At 40.5% G+C, this 18831-nt stretch overlaps 1 protein-coding gene across 1 annotated transcript; it reads right to left on the bottom strand.

The window, feature by feature from the left end:
- Positions 1 to 5827: 5827 nt before the first annotated feature.
- Positions 5828 to 15059, bottom strand: LOC149839476 (putative serine/threonine-protein kinase WNK4). The gene is made up of 8 exons (XM_090002564.1): positions 14338 to 15059; positions 12938 to 12975; positions 12302 to 12529; positions 10238 to 10461; positions 8531 to 8688; positions 8068 to 8431; positions 7256 to 7615; positions 5828 to 6511 (listed from the first exon to the last, which is right to left on the bottom strand). The coding sequence occupies exons 1-8, from the start codon at positions 14407 to 14409 to the stop codon at positions 5985 to 5987; spliced, it is 1971 nt and encodes a 656-aa protein (XP_089858690.1). The 5' UTR covers positions 14410 to 15059; the 3' UTR covers positions 5828 to 5984.
- Positions 15060 to 18831: the final 3772 nt, after the last annotated feature.

Here is an 18831-nt window from a genome sequence, read left to right as displayed (position 1 = left end):
GCCCCATGTGGAAGAGGGCTTCGAACCTGGGCATTCAGCTTAGCACAGGACCCCCCGCTTACCACCTGGGATATCACCTGGGTGGTATGCATAGGAAAATATTAGTATATATTAAAATATGTATTCAAAGGTTTAAAGGATATATAAAAATAATAAATATATATTAAAATGTTTTTTATCACGTTAATAAAATAACATTATATTTTCAAAATTGCTAACACTTTGAAAATATCACCTTCTTTTTTAGGAATGTATAAGCATTTCAAAATACCACAATAAAATCTTTATTTTTTAAGGAAAAATATTCAGATATGATAAAAGATACAACGATACGGTTCCAAAGAGCCTTATCGGGCAGCCATTAAACAAGGTAGGGTCAAGCATTCCATAACATGAGTCAATTGAGAAGAGCCCATTTGAGATGCGGTTACATAAGATTATCAAGACCCAGATTTGGGTGGAGAGGGGAAATCAATCACATAAGTGTTGGGATTGGTCCTGCATCGCCTCTCCTTGATGGCGGTGGCCCAAAACACAGCAAAATTGTGTTAAACAAGCAAAAATAATATGGGAAGACTGCATACCTGAGGCAGCCATTGGCGGACTGTTGTGAGTGGTGGAGGTCGGCTGGAGCAAAAGAAGTTGCAGTGGTGGTGGTGGTTGATAAAAGAAGGGAAGGGCTTCTCCTCAGCCGGACTGCGGCCCTTCACGAGCGCAGACTGCCGGATGCAGTCGGTAAGCAAGACCGACTCCCTCTTGATGGAAATCGACTGTATGGAGAGGTAAGAAGCTAAAACTCTCTCTCACGATTTCCCTCTATTTCACCTTAATCAAGGTTGCTCATGAAACTCCTTTTTTATAGGCACAGAGTGGGAACGGTTGTGCAATTGTTCATCCTTTATTTTGCGGGGGTTTAACGGAAGGAACACCTTTCGTGGGAGAGCGTTATCCACATCGTGGGTAACCACCACCAACGTGATGGTTTATCCCAACATTCTCTCACTTGTTCCGACGACAAACCATTTACCAGAAAACCTTATGGGAATAATTTGATGAATAGAATGGTCTTTTTATTCTATTCTATAGGTCTTTAGTTGAATCTCTAATCCTTATGAGATTAACAACAAAAATAATGAGAATCATGAACTAAAAGTGATCACTTTATTTATATGCATATGTCAAAAAGAGTTTAACAAGCTCATTCTCATTACATGTTCGGAATATAATCCCGGTGGTAGCCTTTTAGTAAGATGATCAACGATTATCTCTTTGGTACCAATATTAACAATATGCACTAAATGATTCTCCGTCCTTTCTTTAACAACACAATACTTCAATTCTATATGCTTACATGATGTAGTACTTTTGTTGTTGTTCGAAAAGGACACCGCAGTTTCATTATCACAGTAAACCTTCAGTGGCTTCTCAATGGAATCAATCACCTTTAACTGTGATATGAAGTTCTTTAACCATATAGCCTGCGAAGTAGTCTCGTACAATAATGTGAATTATTTCTCCATGGTGTGGGCAACAATGGTCGTTTGCTTCCCACTCCTCCAAAAGATTGTGCCCCCAGCAAGTAAGAAGACCTATCCAGTGGTAGATTTTCTACTATCAAGGCATCCTCCTAAGTCCACATCTGAGTAGCCAATGACCTCGAGGTGATCAACTTTATGATACGTTAACATATAGTCTTTTGTCCCTTGCAAGTACCATAAGACTTTTTTGGTAGCTTTCCAATGAGGTAAATCTGGGTTAGACTGAAATGTTTCAAACACCCCTACGGCAAAAAAAATATCTGGTCGAGAACATGTTTACGTGTACTGCAAGTTTCCAACAACTGATGCATATGGATAAGCACTCATCTGTGCTTTGTAAATATCATTCTGTGGACAATTCTTTAGGCTCGGTGAGGGCAGCGAGTTCATCTATCCTTAGGGCTAGATCTAAATCCATATACCCTAATGTAAAAAGAATAGTCTCTTTCCAATCACTAAAGTTAGATCCATCAAGAAAATGTAAAGAGTGAGCCATCTAAAATCACAAAACTAGAATTTGCACGACAAAAGACACGTATCAAAAAACATTCGTACGAGACTAAAACTTTAATGAAAAAAACAAAAGAATAAAAGTTCTTAATATGCTTATTTCCAGGCGAGTGAAGGGGGTCATCGAAGTCCTACTTTGGAAAGAGCTCTGACACGCGAAACCACTTCGCCTACCGACTATATTCGGTAAAACTAAGGTTCTTGTGAAGTTAGACCATCGACACAAGGTACCTTTGGATACACATATGTGATGTATCGCGACACATTTACCTTATTCTACCTTACTTAAATTTCAAACACAATAAAACTATCTTTGGGTTATTTATCGTTTCATGAATCTAAGTACGACAGTAAAATTGGCTAAAACTATATGATATTATAAAATTTTGACAACATACGTGTATTCAGTCACTTTGGTGACATGAATTCACTACTAAGTCATCTAGCTATCCTTGATGCCAATATTTAAACAATCATTCACGCATGCATAATTACAAATAAATGCATGAACTATAACCCAAGCCAAGCTTAAATGAGTAAAACCTTGGGTCCTCAAGCAGGAACCTGTTTAAAAACACTCTGAATCGGTCTGAAACAACCCCAAACCAGTTATCCAAGGGTCCGAAACGGTTCTAAACCTTATGAACCAGTGTCAAATATGACCAAAAGTTCATAAAAACCCTAAACCCGTATGCCAAAATCCTTGTATTTTTTTATATTTATGAAAACAGAGTTTTAGCATCTCGAAACCGATGAGAAAATGGAAGGAACCGGTCAAAAACGGCTTCAAACCGGTTCTAGAAGAGACCGAATCAGTTCTTGATCCGATTCAGGCCAAATAGTGCCTAGACCCTGCTGGATCTGGGTCAAAACCTGTTCAAACTGGATCTGAGTCAGACCCAATATGAACTGGATCCGGGTCTAACCCGGATAGTAATCGGATTTGGGTCAGACCTAGGATTTAATCGAATCCGGGCTAGACCTGGTACTAACCGGATCCGGGTCAGACCCAATTTGACTTAATCCGAGTCAGAGCCGATATGAACCGGATCTGGGTCTGAACCGATATTGGACCTGATCCGGTTTCACCCGATAAAAATGAGAAAAAGAATAGAAAACACAGGGTTTTTTTTATTTTTTTGAGAAGAAGAGGGTTTACCCTCTTGGCTTGCCGGTGACCAATGTCGCCTGCCGGCAACCCATGCCGCCTGCTGACGACCCACACTGGAGCCCTGCCGATGATGCATCTCCGGCAAAACACATTAGAGCCCTGCCGCACACTCAGCCCCGCCAACGACGCACCACTGGCAAAACCTGTCGCCCGACACAGCCTGCCACCCTGAAATAAAATGGTGGAGTGCCCTGAATGTCGTACGTCGCTGGATGGTCCTTGACACCCTCGAATCGACTGTCGAAGGTCGCTGTTTCCCGACGATACATCCTCATGGCAACCCCCATCGCCCGATGATAGAGGGGAAAATGAAAAGGGGTTTTTAAAACCCTTATATTGCACGTTGCCGGATGCAATATCGAAGATCCGACAAAAACAACCCCCCTTTTCGGCAACAGTCCGCGGCTGCCACCGGTGACGACGAAAACTCCTGCAGTCCGACAACCACAAGTAAAAACCTTAATGGCTTTTTTTTTATGTGTCTATCGCCCAACGACGACTGTCGCCAGCTGTTGTCGACACCATGTCGCCGCATGGCGACCGTCTGTTGACAGCCTGCAACGTCACCCCACGATGACTCCGCTCTGCACGAAAACACTGTCGCCCAATGGCGACAGTTGCCAAAAAAAAATCACCATTAAACCCTCGCAGCGGAGGGGTGGCATGTGCCCATAACCCAATGTTGGGACTGGTCCTGCATCGCCTCCCCTTGATGGTGGTGGCCCTACGTTAAGACAGAAAACACAGCAAAACTTTGTTAAACAGGCAAAAACAACAGGGGAGGGCTGCGTACCTGAGGCAGCCATTGGCGGGCTGCTGTGGGTGGTGGAGGTCGGCTGGAGCAGAAGAAGCCGCACTGGTGGTGATGGTTGATAAAGGAAGGGAAGGGCCTCTCCTCAGTTGGACTGTGGCCCTCCACGAGCGCAGGCTGCCGGATGCAGTCGGTGAGCAGGACCGATTCCCTTTTGATGGGAATTGACTGTATGGAGAGAGAGGTAAGAACCTAAAACACTCTCTCACGATTTTCCTTTGTTTCACCTTAACCAGGGTTGCTCATGAAACTCCCTTTTTATAGGCACAGAGTGGGAACAGTTGTGCAACCGTTCCCCCTTTATTCTGCGTGGGTTTAATGGAAGGAACACCTTCTGTGGGGGAGCGTTATCCACATCGCGGGTAACCACCACCAACGTGGTGGTTTATCCCACCAATAAGTTCCATCCATTTTTTCAGCCACAATTGATGTGGGTTTCTCCTTAAAAGAATCTCCCATCCAAAGCCGGTAATAGGTGAACCATCACCCGAGCCGATGTGTGTTGCCTCAACAGAATTGAAAAGGCACTTGATCCAACCCTTCCAAATCCCGAACCCATTAGACCATTTGGACCCATCCGCCCATTTGGATGACCATAAATGTAGCGAGTACTTGGCTTTGAAAACATTAATCCTAGGCTTGTCAATTGAGATGAGTAACCATGACCATTTCATAATAAGAGCCCACTTTTCTAATGCCAAGTCCTCCAAAGAGTTTGGGTAATGTAACTTGGTTCCAAGAGTTCCAAGAGCACAAATGCGAAAATTCATCCTTTCAATGCAAAAGAGGAGGAAATCTCACTGAACCGAATCAAAAGCTTTAGAGAGGTCCAATTTTAGAATGAACGATTGTTGATGGGAGGAGTGCATAGAATGAACGACCTCATGTGCAAGAGCAAATCCTTCGCGGAGGCGACGACCTTTGATGAAAGGTGCTAAGAGCAATAGGCTTAAAATTGTCCATTGAGGAAGAGGTGCCATCTTTAGGAACTAGCACCATTAGAGAACGTCTGATCGCCCTAGGAAGTAAGGCATTGTCATGGAACTGTCGTAGGAGAGTGCATAGATCTTGGTCAGAAACCTCCTAAATAGTCTAAAAAACATCAATAGGGAACCCATCCACCTTGGGTGTCTTTCCTAAAGGCATAGACCAATCAGAAAAGGTAGAGTCGTTGTCGCCAAGAATGACTGTTGCCTCAGGAAGGGATGAATAGTGTACGCTAGTCAATAGCTTGAATGCCCATGACTGATGAGGCAAAAAAACAAGTTCGTCCCTAGTAAATACGCATGTAGCAGAGCAGCGGGACATGGAGTATGTTGGCACGCACCAAGTAGAAGCGCCATCGTACGACCCAATTTCAATGAGTTGGCTTGACTGTTCGGATGGTAGTACAAGCAGAAAAAGTTCAAAACAACTGGGAGTGGGCTCTTCCAAGGAGGGAAGGGTCACGACCAGGACCTGGGTGGGAGGAAGGGCAGTTGTTACGGAACGAAAAGAACCAATGTTCTGTTCCGGCTTTTTTGTTCATTTTGTCCAACCCTGGACAAACCATCAAACATACCCTAAAGTAAACTGACTGTTTCCTTATGTAACTTACCCAAAAGCAAACTGACTTGGTGCATGTGGCAGCAATATTCCTTGGTTGCTTGATTTGTGGATGATCACTAGGTTCCTCCGGCCCACAATTATGAATATTGTATGGAATTGTGGGGGGCTCCGGGATATGCTATATATCAGGTCTTGCTTTGAAGGATATGATGGAAATGGTTATGGAAGAAATGAAGTCCTTGTTACCACTTTTTCAGTAATCAAAGGACAGGTTCTTCATAAGTGCATTAAGCATTTTCACATATGAAAATGTTGTGTTTGTTCCTCAAACAAACACATCATTACAATTTATTTAATTAAATTCACACTCAAACACTACATGTAAACAGACGACCTTCCCTCTGCTTCATATCAAACCATGCTGCCTTTGGCTCCTCCCATTAAACCATTTCCCAGTATGGCCCCATCCACTAGAAAAGTTGCTTGGATCTTGAAAACCGATGTGTTCAACTGCACCAACAGTCTTGAACAACCTCTGCTTCCTCACTTCCTCCATCAGTGACTTGTGAGAAAGCTGGCTCCGAAAATCGACGGAGGAGTGCATCTTCGTTAACAGGCGATTGCCGAAGGTCATGCCAGGACCAGCAGCTACCGAGTCTGAAGTCTTGCCACTGTTACATTTCCTAATGTGATTTGGTATCTCCAAGCCCCCTGGACAGAACCTTGATGATTTATTTGGCCGGCCATGTCCATTTAGCTCATGGTTTCCCATTGAAGGGACATGCCGAAGGCCACCAAATTCTCCAGCCCCAAAGTAAATGCCAGCATTCTCATTCTCATCACCAGAAATAAGAGTCCAATTAGAATAGTGGCCAGAGAAATTGGAGCTCTGGGAGCTCTTATCATCATCATCATCATCATTGTATGGTTGATCTGCATGGATGACAAATACATCGATCAATAACAAAATTCATATCAAACACAAAATGCATCTAGCAAACCATAGAGCAGGTACTGAGCATAGATGAATAATAGCAACTTCCACTATCAATAATCACATTTTTTCTTAGAAAAATGTGTTCTCAATATTGCTATATAGCCATATAGCCAATGGAGAGCAGATCAGGTAAAACGTCTTGCTACGTTTTTTTTAACCTGAAGAAACAGCAAGCATAAAACTCCAAGGCTAGGACCCTTGCCCCTAGGGCCTATGTTGAGTGTCAGCTTGCACAGAGGGAAGATGCCTACTGGAATCGAACCTTGACCGCCCGTCTAGCAGCCAAGGCCCCCACCCCACTAACCTAACCCCACTTGGGACAGGAGTAATAGCTAGTTACTTTAGATGTCAAACAAGACAGGCATCACGTCTTTTGTTGGTGGTTTATGATGGCCAATGTACCAATGTACCACCACCTATAAGCAAATTTTGGGATCTAACATAAGACCCTGAAGCTGAAGCTGCACAATCTCATGTATGTCAAAGATGTATCCAGATAGAAAATGTGAATAGCTTCTTGCAGAGACATAATCTGCTGGCATGTTCATGACACTATATTGAAGTAATGTGGGGATTCTTGCATCTTCAAATACATGACATCAATGGTTTGGTCAATACAATCTTATGCATGTTGATTCAACTTAAAATCATGATCTTGGCCATTTCATCTATAGACATACCTTGTAACCAATCGATTAGAGTTTTCTCATCTTTGTTTTGTAATTGCCCGCGATCAGGAACTAGATGCCTCGGCAACTGATCGAAAAAAATACGATGACTTTGGAAATCAGAGTAAGAAGGCGAGGAACTATCTAGATCGATGATTGAATCATCATCTCCAAAGATGAAGCTATCTTGATCTCCTTCTGGTGCATCATCCTTCCAATTGGGAATCAAGGCAGTGATCTGGGAGTCGATGACTCCTGCTATTTCTGATGCATCACGGTCTGAAATCTCAAGCTCCTTAACCATCTCCTCAGCCACCTCCATGGGAGTGTCCTTCACTATATCGAAAGCAAAAGACACATTTCTGATGCAACCTGCATTAGTATACGTACAAAAAATGCCGTTAACAATTCTTGTGATCATAGGATTATCTAAAAACTTAAGGATGCAATAGAAATGGCATTTTGGTATGCATTAGGTGCATTTGTGTTTGTGTGTGCGCGCGTGCATGTGTGTGAATCAAATCTGACCTATTTGCACTTTTTACATGTAAAATCCTTGTTTTCAACCTTTTCTTTTTTGCATTTAGTATTATTGTTTAGAATTCAGACCCGGGGGCAACTCTATTATACCATATCAAATATAGATTTAGATTTAGATTTGGACTTGCTTCCTAATATTTGGATTTAGATTGGGATCTATGATGATCCAGCCAGTATCCAACCTATTTTCGCCCGTATCTCAATGGCGGGAATACCACATTCAACTAAAGAGGTCACAGAAACACACTGGATTGAGAGAACAAATTAATTTGATCCCTTCCTACCATGTTTGTCAGCAATCTGGACCTTGAGGAAAATGGAGTCATCGTTGGGATCCCGATTTCCGGTGATGGTCATGCCGCTGCTCGCTGTGTTCACATGGTGCTGCTTGGTCTTAGGTGAGATCGGCGTACGTCTCACTTTGCCGGGCACCGGAGTCGGGTCTGAACGTGGGCTCGAAGCAGGTGGCTTGCTAGAAAACGGCCTTGATGGCAAAAACTCTGGCACACCTTCATTATCAGAAAGGAAGAAAGGGTCCAGCAGCAGTTCCTCGGCTGGTACCCTGTTAGGTGCACTCTCCAGGCACCTCCCCACGAACCTTTGGGCTTCTGGGTCCTTTATACGATAGAAAGCCTCTGGTTTCTTGCCCTATATGACCACAAGACCATCACGGTTGATTAAGGATGAAGGCGTACGCACAACATATAAAGGATAAGAAACCAAGCATAATTTTGGTTTGTCCCATACCGAGGTGACCTTCTTGTAGATCTGAGCAGGGTTGATGCACTCGCTGTAAGGGTATTCAGAAGTGAGCATCTCAAGCACACACATTCCAAATGAATAGATGTCAACCAACTCATTGTATTCTTCCTCATAAAGCTCTGGAGCCATAAATTCCGGTGTACCTAATCAAACAGAGCATATAAACATATGAGAAGTGCTATTCTACACAAAAATATCCCCTAACACATATATAGGGTAATATATGGTAAATTAAACATGCTAAATGGGTTTTTCAGCTTTTTCTGTTGTTTGTCTGTGGTTCAGATTCCATAAATGGGATGGGCATGTCGATTTACTAGGAATCCACCCCTGGATCATGTGTTTTCGATGAAAAAAATGATATTTAGATCCTCAAAATTTTACAAAGATTTTAGATAATTGATTTTTCAAACCTTATAAAAACCCACCCATGTCTCAGAATTAATAAGTACATAGATCACATATGTATGGTCAGAATTTAAAAATAAAATGAAAAAAGCCTGAAAAACTCATTTAACATGGATATATATGGTCCACACTCTTGTTGGAAACTTGGAATAGGTTTATTTTAGATGCATTTAGAATGATTTATTTAGTATTTTAGCAAGTTTTAACATTTTTAATGCACCGTAAGATTTTGAGTTGGTGAAAATCAACTACCCACAATTCATGAAAATAGGTGGTTTAAAAATGATATAAAACATCATTTGGAGTCAACTTTAATACATAAAAATACTAAATAAAATATGCTAAACATGATTCAATGGTCAAATTTTGAATTTGGAGTGAAGATCTATGTAAATCAAGTGTACCATAGAAGCACCTCTCTCTCTCTCTGTGTATATATATATATATATATATATATATATATATATGAATCGCTAGATTATTATTACTGAAATATGAGAACTAGAAATATGGGCATTTTCAACATTTTTTTGTAAATCCAACTACGAGGATGTGCTTGGCATAGTGAATTTGCTAGAAATCAACTCTTGGATCATGTATTTTCGATGAAAAAATGTAATTTTTGAATGCTTGAATATTTATGATGATTATGAGCCATTGATTTTAAAGATTTAAAAATCTCATTTATGCATCAAAATCGGATGGTTCAAGAGTAGATTCTTATAAAACCAAGCATGTAGATCACATCACTGTTAAATTCAAGAGAAAATTAAAAAAATCCATGAAAATAGTGGTTCACACATTAGTTCTCATATTCTAATGACACACACACACACACACACACACACACACACATATATATATATATATATATATATTGTAGAGTGCTTTAGATGCAGCTAGATCCACCTAGTAGAAATTATAATTTTTTTACAAATTTTGAGTTTTTTGTCGATCAAACTTTATAGGCATGGTCTGCATATGCATCTTAGTAATTAGAAACAGGTTTTGGATCACGTGACTGTGTTGTAGCATTGTACATGTAGGTTTTTTAAGATCTTCAAAAATCAATATCCCACAATATACCAAAATTTTATTACTTAAGAAAATGTTACTTTCAGGTTAAAAAAAAATATATCCAAGAAATGATTTCTATCTTTTTCTTTTTTGAAAGAAGAAATGATTTCTATCAAACAAATATATCTGTGAGGTGTAATTGATTGAGAACATGCAGCCTATACCCATAGTTTCTATTATATGAGAGAGAGAGAGAGAGAGAGAGACCTATAACACTATGGGCAGCATGTGATTGGTGAAGGATTGCGGCAAGGCCGAGATCTCCGATCTTGACTTCACCGAGGTGGCCATTGATGAATATGTTATCACACTTGAGGTCCCTGTGGATCACTGGAGGGTCGTGCCTGTGGAGGTAGATCAGCCCCTCAAGTATCTGTCTGCACCACTTCCTGATGGCTCCCATGTCAATGCGCCTGTATTTTTGCCGGTACCTGATCCCAAAGAGAGAGCTTTGTTATTCAAGCGAATAGCCAGCTAGACTCTACATTTGTTCATAGTAATCCTAACGCTGCCCTCATGCATATTACGTCTTCATGCACTCCATCATTCTGCATCTTCTTATGGTTATGAACCTCAAGGCCTCTTTCTATGCCTCATATCCCTCAGCAAGGAGGGTGCGAACAGTCTTATTTTTTAAGTTCTTGGTTCCTTTTTTAGAATCTAACCCTACTGTTGTAACCTAAATGGTCTCTTTAATAGGAATAGGCTTTTGGATGATCCGATTATGACATGTACGCAGTTTTTTAAAAGGCTTCAAAAATCAATGACTCAGAATTTTTATGAAGTTAAAGGCTCATATAAAACATGTTTTTCAAAAAAGAAAAGCACGATCCAGTATTTGAATACTAGCAAATGGATTATGCTACACACATCTGTAGGGTCAGATTTACCAAACATGGCTTAACACAAAAAATCAGCACTATTTACACCATTCTGGTTAGAGGAAGCAATTTTCCTATATAGGAAACCATATATAGTATAAGTAACACAAGATTTGTTCTCCCAGATGGTGAAAAAAACAATAAATCACGATTAATGGGAAAAAGGATTGCCTAGAAACCCAAAATATCATGATGTTGTCAATTTAACGCATGAAATTAATAAATACCAAAACGTTATTTTTTTTTTGTAGAAATTATATCTATTGTAAATCAAATGTACCACTATAAGTCAAAGCGGTCCAGATAATAGTATATATAAATGGGGATTGTGCTACCCTGTTTAAGGGAAATGAAAACCTAAAAAATGGGCACAGTGCTAAAAATGAAACATGTTATTGGATTTCTGGTAGTTTTTCAAAATTCTGACCATACAAATATGATCTATATGCCTTGTTTTATTATAATCACTTCTTGGAGCATTTGATTCCGATAAATGGATAGGATTTTTTAAAGTTTCAAAAATTAACGGCCTACCATTTTTATAATTTTTTTAGGCCCCAAATACTGTTCTTCTAATCCAAAATGCATGATCCAAGTGTCAATTTCTAGTAAATCAATCATGCTGAACACATATATAAGGTTAGAATTTTGAAGAAAAAAAATACCCAAAATCCAATAGCATGTTTCATTTAACACCGTGCTCATTTTGTAGGTTTTCATCACCCACAATGGATCCAGAAAGGGGTTCGCTTTCAGAGAATCACTTTGCCAAATACAACCAACAGAATTTTTTTAGTTTTAGCGTTAAACAAATGGCAGACAGTTACTGCCTGACTACAAGGACTCTGGGATCAGTCTGAATATCCGACCAAAACCGGTATGATCGACAATGAATTGGGTGGTTCCGCCTGGCTAGGTGATCTGGGTCGAGTACGTTAAAACACAAAACACAAAAAATAGGTTTACGTGTAGTGATTTTCTGCTTATTACCCAATACTTTTTTTGAATTTATAACTCGAAGAAATCACACAGCACGTAAAACTTCGAGGCTAGGATCCTGCCCCGAGGCTGGCGCAGAGGGGTAACACCCATGGGAATCAACCTTGACTGTCCGTCAAGCTGCTAAGTCCCCACCCCCCTACGCCAACCCCATTTGGGGCTATGACCCCAATACTTTATAAAACACAAAAAAATCACTATGAATGCAGTGATTCTCTGTGTAAAATACAAAACACAGAAAATGATTACATCCGCAGTGATTTCATGTGTATTGTGTGACCCATCACTAGATCTACTCCGTTGAATTAGGGTTTTGATAGCCCACCCATCGCTCAATTATAGAGTCATGTTAGCATAAACATATGAGAGAGAGAGAGAGACGGCCACCCACCCCCGTAAGGTGCCAGAGGTGAACATCTCGGTGATGAAATTGATGGTGCGAGCGTCGGGGTCGATCCATGAAGCGTAGAACTTGATGATGGAGTCATGGTCGAGGGTGCCGAGCAGGTGGATCTCCGAGTAGAGGCGCTGCAGCTGGTCCGGCGACCGCATCGCCTCCACCAGTCTCACCTGATTCCACGCCACCTCCATCCCCGCCAGCTCGTCGAACGCCCTGTACCTGTTGTTTTTTTCGTTCCAAGCAAAATCAAACAACAACCCAGATCCAACCGGAGAACCTTGCCGGAGAACTACAAACTTATAGTTGATAAAAAAAAGTTTTAAACGGCCAAAAAACAGCAGCTAATTTTTGTGAAAATTTCGATTTTTCTGACAATTTTCATCAGCAAGAATAAATATATTTTACAACATAAAATATAACAATAAAAGTGATCTTTATCCTGTTAGATATTGACAGTAAATATCTTGATATATTCTGTAAATAGAATCAGGATATCTTGAAAATACCGCAACAGTTTAGCCGTTAAAACGGTGGCTAATATATTGGCAGTATTTTCAAAATACCGCCGATATATTTCAATATACTACAAAGATCCCGAGGGGAACGCCAAAAAAACACAATACGTACACAGTCTTCGTCGCGCCCTTGCCCAGAACTTCGTTGAACTGCAAATTCGAAATAGCAAATGATTAAAATAACCATAAACATTTTTTGATAATAACGACATATTGTTCTTTTTTATGAAAATGGGTTGAGTTCCTCATGCCAGTTAGCTATTTGCAGGGGACACGTTAAAAGTGTTAGATAAGCGATCTTTATAATTTTAATGATTTTTTTATATTCTATTATTTTTATTAAGATTTGTATTGTACTCGTAATGACAAACACTTTATTGAAAAAAATATGGTGATATTTAAAATTTTCATTTTTTTTCACACATTTTTGTAGAAAAAATCTTGACAAAATAACAAGTAGAGAAACATATAAGATATAAGGGAAAGAAGAAAAGCCTTAGATAATATGCAAAAATGAAACATCTAATTTTGAACGCGACTATGCCCACATAAACCTTATCGCAAATATTTGTCAACACTTGGTTTTACCTAATAATATAGAGTTTAATACTTAGTTTGTATGAATGTATAGTTGACAATGAATTTCATTTGCTGATGCACATATTTTTATAAGGGGTTAATAATTGGTACTAATGAAGACACGAAACTATTGGGTAGAAATCACCTGATTTTTTCTTTTTCTTTTTATTTTTTTTGGTTTTTTGGTAGATCCTACACTGTGGATGCGATATATAAGGCTTGCTTGGTATAAAATGAGTTTTGAATCACATGATTGAGACTTATAAGTATGTTTTTAAAAGCTTCGAAAATCAACGGGCAACAGTGTACCAAATTTTTTATGCCTCAAAACATCATATTTTTACATGAAAAAATCACCACCGGATATTTCATTCTTAGCAAATAGACCATGCTCTATGTGGTCAGATTGAGATGCTAATTTAAAAGTATGACTTTTAGCTCAATAAATAAATATTTAAAAATCTTTGTGTTTCATAAAAATCACAAATTGGTGACTCGTGTCCATGTGTAGGTCAAACCCCCTTGCGTCATTTTGCACGCTCGAGGGTGGGTGGCGGTAGCCGAAAAAGTACAGGAACCGACCTCAATAATTCAATCGTCTGATTGCCCAAATTACAACAATACCCGACCTTCCGGTCGACGAAGAGGCACCGATAATCTTTTTCAAAATGACGAAGATACCCTTCACTATGGTATCACATGCCGGAGCGGCGGCCAAAAACTTTCAAACTGACGAAAATACCCTCCAACCATAAGTCGGCCACAACCTTCGTTGAGGAAAAAAAAAGCTAGGTCACGGGGATTCTACAGTGTCGCGGCCCTGTATACTATTTTGAATAGAATTTTGCACAAAAATAGCGTGTCTCGTGTCATTTTACTCGTATCCTTGTGATAGAGAAAAAAGGAGCAAAAAAAGAAGAGGGAAGAACGTACTCGTCCATACCGACCGGTGGGATCGGTCTCGTCGTAGCCATTATCGTCACCGAACCGCCTGCGCTCGAACATATTCGGCCGCCAGAGAGGGGTCAGAGGAGGAGAAGTTGAGGGAGAGGGAGAGGGAGAGGGAGAGAGAGAGAGAGAGAGAGAGAGAGAGAGAGAGAGAGAGAGAGAGAGGGGAAAGGGTTAGTATTTCTGTCTCTTTTCCGGTGAGAGATGAGAAGGAGAGGGCGGCGGATGCTAAATCCGAGGCTTTCCTTCGTGGTTCTCGTAGGAGAAGACGCCGAAGAGGAGCCAGAACAGCCTCGAGTAGTCGATCCTCAACATGATCCATGCCATCTCTACCACGGATCGTGAGAAATCGAATTCCCTAGCCAACATTGAGATTGAGAAAGAGAGAGACAGAGACAGAAAATGAAAGGGAAAGAGAGGGAGATCTTCGCCGAATCGAGAAACCCAGGGAAACTTTTCTCAGGGTCTCTCTCCGCCTTCCTTCTTTTCCGTGGCTTCTTTTGTTGTTTTCGCTTCGTAGGGGAGAATCCGAGAAGAAAAGCTAGTCGTAAACGGTGGGTTGGAGGTGAAGATGGGTCGCTCTGTATTTGAAGAATCGACGACCAGGATCCTTCGTTACCATTTGCGAACAAGAGGGGCACAGGACGCCGAGAAGAACGGGAAGGGATGTGTGGGAAGAAAGAAGGGAAAGTTTGAAATGGAACCGCAACTCAAGAGGGGACGGGCGGCACATAAAAGGACAAGAGAGAGCGCACTCGTAAGTCGTATTCGTTAAAACAATGTCTGCAATAATGAATGAATAGTTTAATCAATAATACGAAATGACGAATATGCCTCTTTGTTTTCATCAACTTCTTTGGGACGTTTGATTGCGCGGATGGCAACCGCCTACGGGTCACTACTGTCAATGACCTCGGTGCCCACACATCGTAGACTGGAGTACGACGTCTTGCGCATCAAGTGGGACACCTTTTACCTGCCCTGCAATGGAGCCTCTGGTTCCATTTCTTCCCTGTGTCTTCGTACCCCCTTCTTAGATCTTACCAAAAATGACAATACTATCCTTACAATTAATAGTATTTTTGACGAGTGTACTCTTCCATTAAGATGTGAAAGGGACTTTCGCCATCACCTGTCCAGCAAACGACTTTCACCAGTGGAATTCACAATTTCAGCTAAACTTGTCTTTCGCCAGATGAAGATAGGAAAATGGTCAACCCTAAACCCTGTCCGGTTTCTTTCCTGCCAATAACAAACAGTGTCCGGACTAGTGCGAATCCAATTGGGTGGTGTTGGAGCCAATAAATGGATCCGATTCAAGTGGGCAAGCATGTGGTTTGGTTTGGACAAATTGAACTGGATCGTCACATTGAGAGTTGGACATCATGAACGATTGACTATTTAGGGCAACTTTGTCATTTAAGAAGGTCAAATATATATTTGTTTAGCTCATGTGAAGCTTTCTTGTGCAGCGGAGCACGTAAAACAATTTTGATAGTAGTGTCCAAACCAAGTACGGAAATTAAATAAAACAAGGTGCAAACTGGGGAACGCTCCTTGTGGTGGAGCCTTTGATATTGATGTGGCAGTTTAAATTAGACTTTTGCATATGTTCACCGTGACCAGCTGAAGCCTGAAATATAGCCAACTTGCTAAATAAAATTTGCTAAATAAAACCTGTTAAATGGCTTTCTTTTTCAGCTTTTGCTGATGCTTTTTTAGCGATTCCGACCTTATGGATGTGTTTAGCATGGTTGATACCTAGGGATCAACATATGGATCGTATTTTTTTTTTTTATGAAAAACACTTGAAGATTTACAAAGATTTTATATCATCGATTTTGGATCAACACACAGTCCGAATCATGATGGATAAGTTGGCACCATTAAGTAGGCCCTGAACCATTGGATTTGCCCAACTTTAGATTAGGGATGTAAATGGTTCAGATTCAGGTTGGATACACAAGCAAATCAGATTCCCTCTAAACGAATTCGGTAAGCCAAAGTGGGATTCGATTAATAATTGAATCTTAAATCAGTATCAAGTTTTGCATCTGTAAGTGTGTACGAGTGGGAGAATGTTGACTAAAATCCAAATGTGAATGTATGTAAATATCGGAATTTAATGTAATCATATATGGATTCAGTTTTAGTTGATCCCCGACTGACTCAGATTCCAAATCCGATTATGCTAGATCCAATTAGGTCAGACTTCGTAATGCCTAGATATGAACCGAGTTGAGCTCGTTTTCATCCCCACCTTAGGTATTCCCTTTACCAATATGCCGAGTCCCATTGGGGTTGAATTGATTGTTGGATATGCTACTTTTACTAGTACCACCTAAATTTAGTAGTCTCATGTCCTACATAAAATTCTGGGTTGAAAAAAAGGGATAGTATTTGCTACCTTCGTGGGTAAGGACTAATGGGGAAGAGGTGGTGGTGGTGTTTCATAGATGTGTTCAACATGGTCAAAATAGTATGAATCGACCTTGGATTATAGGGTTTCTATGTAAAAATATGTTTTTTTGAAGTTTAAAATTTTGAAGTTTAAAATTTTGGAGCATTGTAGGTTTTTTATTTTTCAACCCTCGTATAATCTGACATAAACATATGAAGACAACGGCTTTGAAACTAGGGGTGGCAATTTCTGACACGACCCGCCAACCCGCCTCTTAGGCGGGTTCGGGTTGGGCTTAAGCCAACCCGTTTAATAAACGGGTCGACCCGTGTAACCCGTTTATTAAACAGGTCGGGTTCGGGTTGGGGGTATGCCAACCCTGCTGACCCGTTTAATAAACGGGTTAGGCGGCTGGGTCAACCCGCCAACCCGCCAACCCGACCCGCCAACCTGCCAACCCGATCCGTCAACCCGCCAACCTGACCCGCGAACCTGAAAACCCGTTTACCCGACCCAACCCATTTATTAAATGGGTTGGCGGGTCGTGTCGGGTTACCCGTTTATTAAACGGGTCGGGTTCGTGTTTGCCACAGCCGACCCGTTTAATAAACGGGTCGGGTTCGGGTTGAGGTATGCTGACACGCCAACCCGCCAACCCGACCCGATTGCCACCCCTATTTGAAACTACTCTGATTTCGCACGAATTATCCAAAGGTCAGTTTCTACTAGATCACATCTGAAGGGTCAGAAAAACAAACAATAAAAAATATATGTATTTTTCACTAAGGATTCTTTACCCACTAGGGTAGCAAACATTACCCTTAAAAAATATTCTTTTGTGCAACATTTTGTGGGCATTCAAGGCCCAGTTCTTGGTTTCATGGTCACAAATGAAATTTTCTAGGGTATGAAGTTGGATAAGAGTAGAGATGTATAAATCGTGCTTAATTAATAACCTTCCCTTTTATTAAAAATGTTACAACCATGTTTTTAAGGGAAAATATTCATGCGGGTGAAATTATTTTTTTTGTAAAGAATATTATAATTTTTTAAAAGAAACGAGGATGAAAGTATTAAGTATTATTTTTTTTTCATCATTTGTTTAAGAAGTGGTATAATATAGAAACAAATAACTTGGATCACAAATCTAGGGTTTAGTTGTTCTCCCTTGACTCCACCGTTGCAAAAAGGTTTCAACTATTCTTCTGTAGCTAAGTGCATGTCTCAACATTAATTAATATATCATATTTTAGTCAATTATAGAAAAAATCTATGTCATGGCATGTTGAAGCATGAGAATTGCTCTCATTTGAATGAGAGTGATTCTCATTTGGCCTCAAATCTCATGCCCAACTAAACATGAGATTTGGGGCTCATGTGATTTCAAATAAAATGTTATTCAAAATCAGCCAAGAGCGTGAGATTTCTAATCTCAAGGGTGAGGATGTGATTTCAAATCACATGATTCGAACTAACACCAGTGATTCACGAGAAGCCTACCAAAAAAGCATGCAAAGTTGAACGATGGAGGTCTCAAACCCTAACATTCATCTTCTTTCTCTTCCTCTCTCACTTAGAAGAAAAGCATAAAAGAGGGGGAGGCGAAAGCAGCCACCTGCGTGTTGCTGGAAGAGGGAAAGGTCACTGGATATAGTAAAGACTGTCAGAGGAAGCTCACTGAAAAAAATCAGGTATAACTTTTTTCTTGGTTGATGCAAAACCGCCAGAGGCAGAGGGTGGTTCCATGGTGAAGCTCGCCGATAACAGGGGCATGATATTTGTTTTCCGACGAAGCCATCTTCCATGCAAGCCCTTCTTCTCCAAAATTTTATTTTGGTGTCACTGCATCCAACTAAAGGGAATGCAGTGGAGGTGAAACTTGCCGGAATACCACTTTTAGCGAGCTCCACCGCCTGCTCTGTGAGCCAAATGAGATTTCTTTCGTCAAACCAACAAAAACTTGAGAAGTGAAATCTTACGAGACTCCAATTCACATGATTTTGATTCTCATCAGATTTCGTATCGCAAGAGATTTTATTTTCATATTTGTAAAGATTAACCAAACATACCCGAAACGT

Source organism: Nuphar pumila, chromosome 4 (genome assembly GCF_984573655.1).
Source record: "Nuphar pumila chromosome 4, dmNupPumi1.hap1.1, whole genome shotgun sequence".
Lineage (NCBI taxonomy): Eukaryota > Viridiplantae > Streptophyta > Magnoliopsida > Nymphaeales > Nymphaeaceae > Nuphar > Nuphar pumila.
Note: the sequence above shows the minus strand (reverse complement) of the source record. Positions and strands in the feature narration are given on the sequence as shown.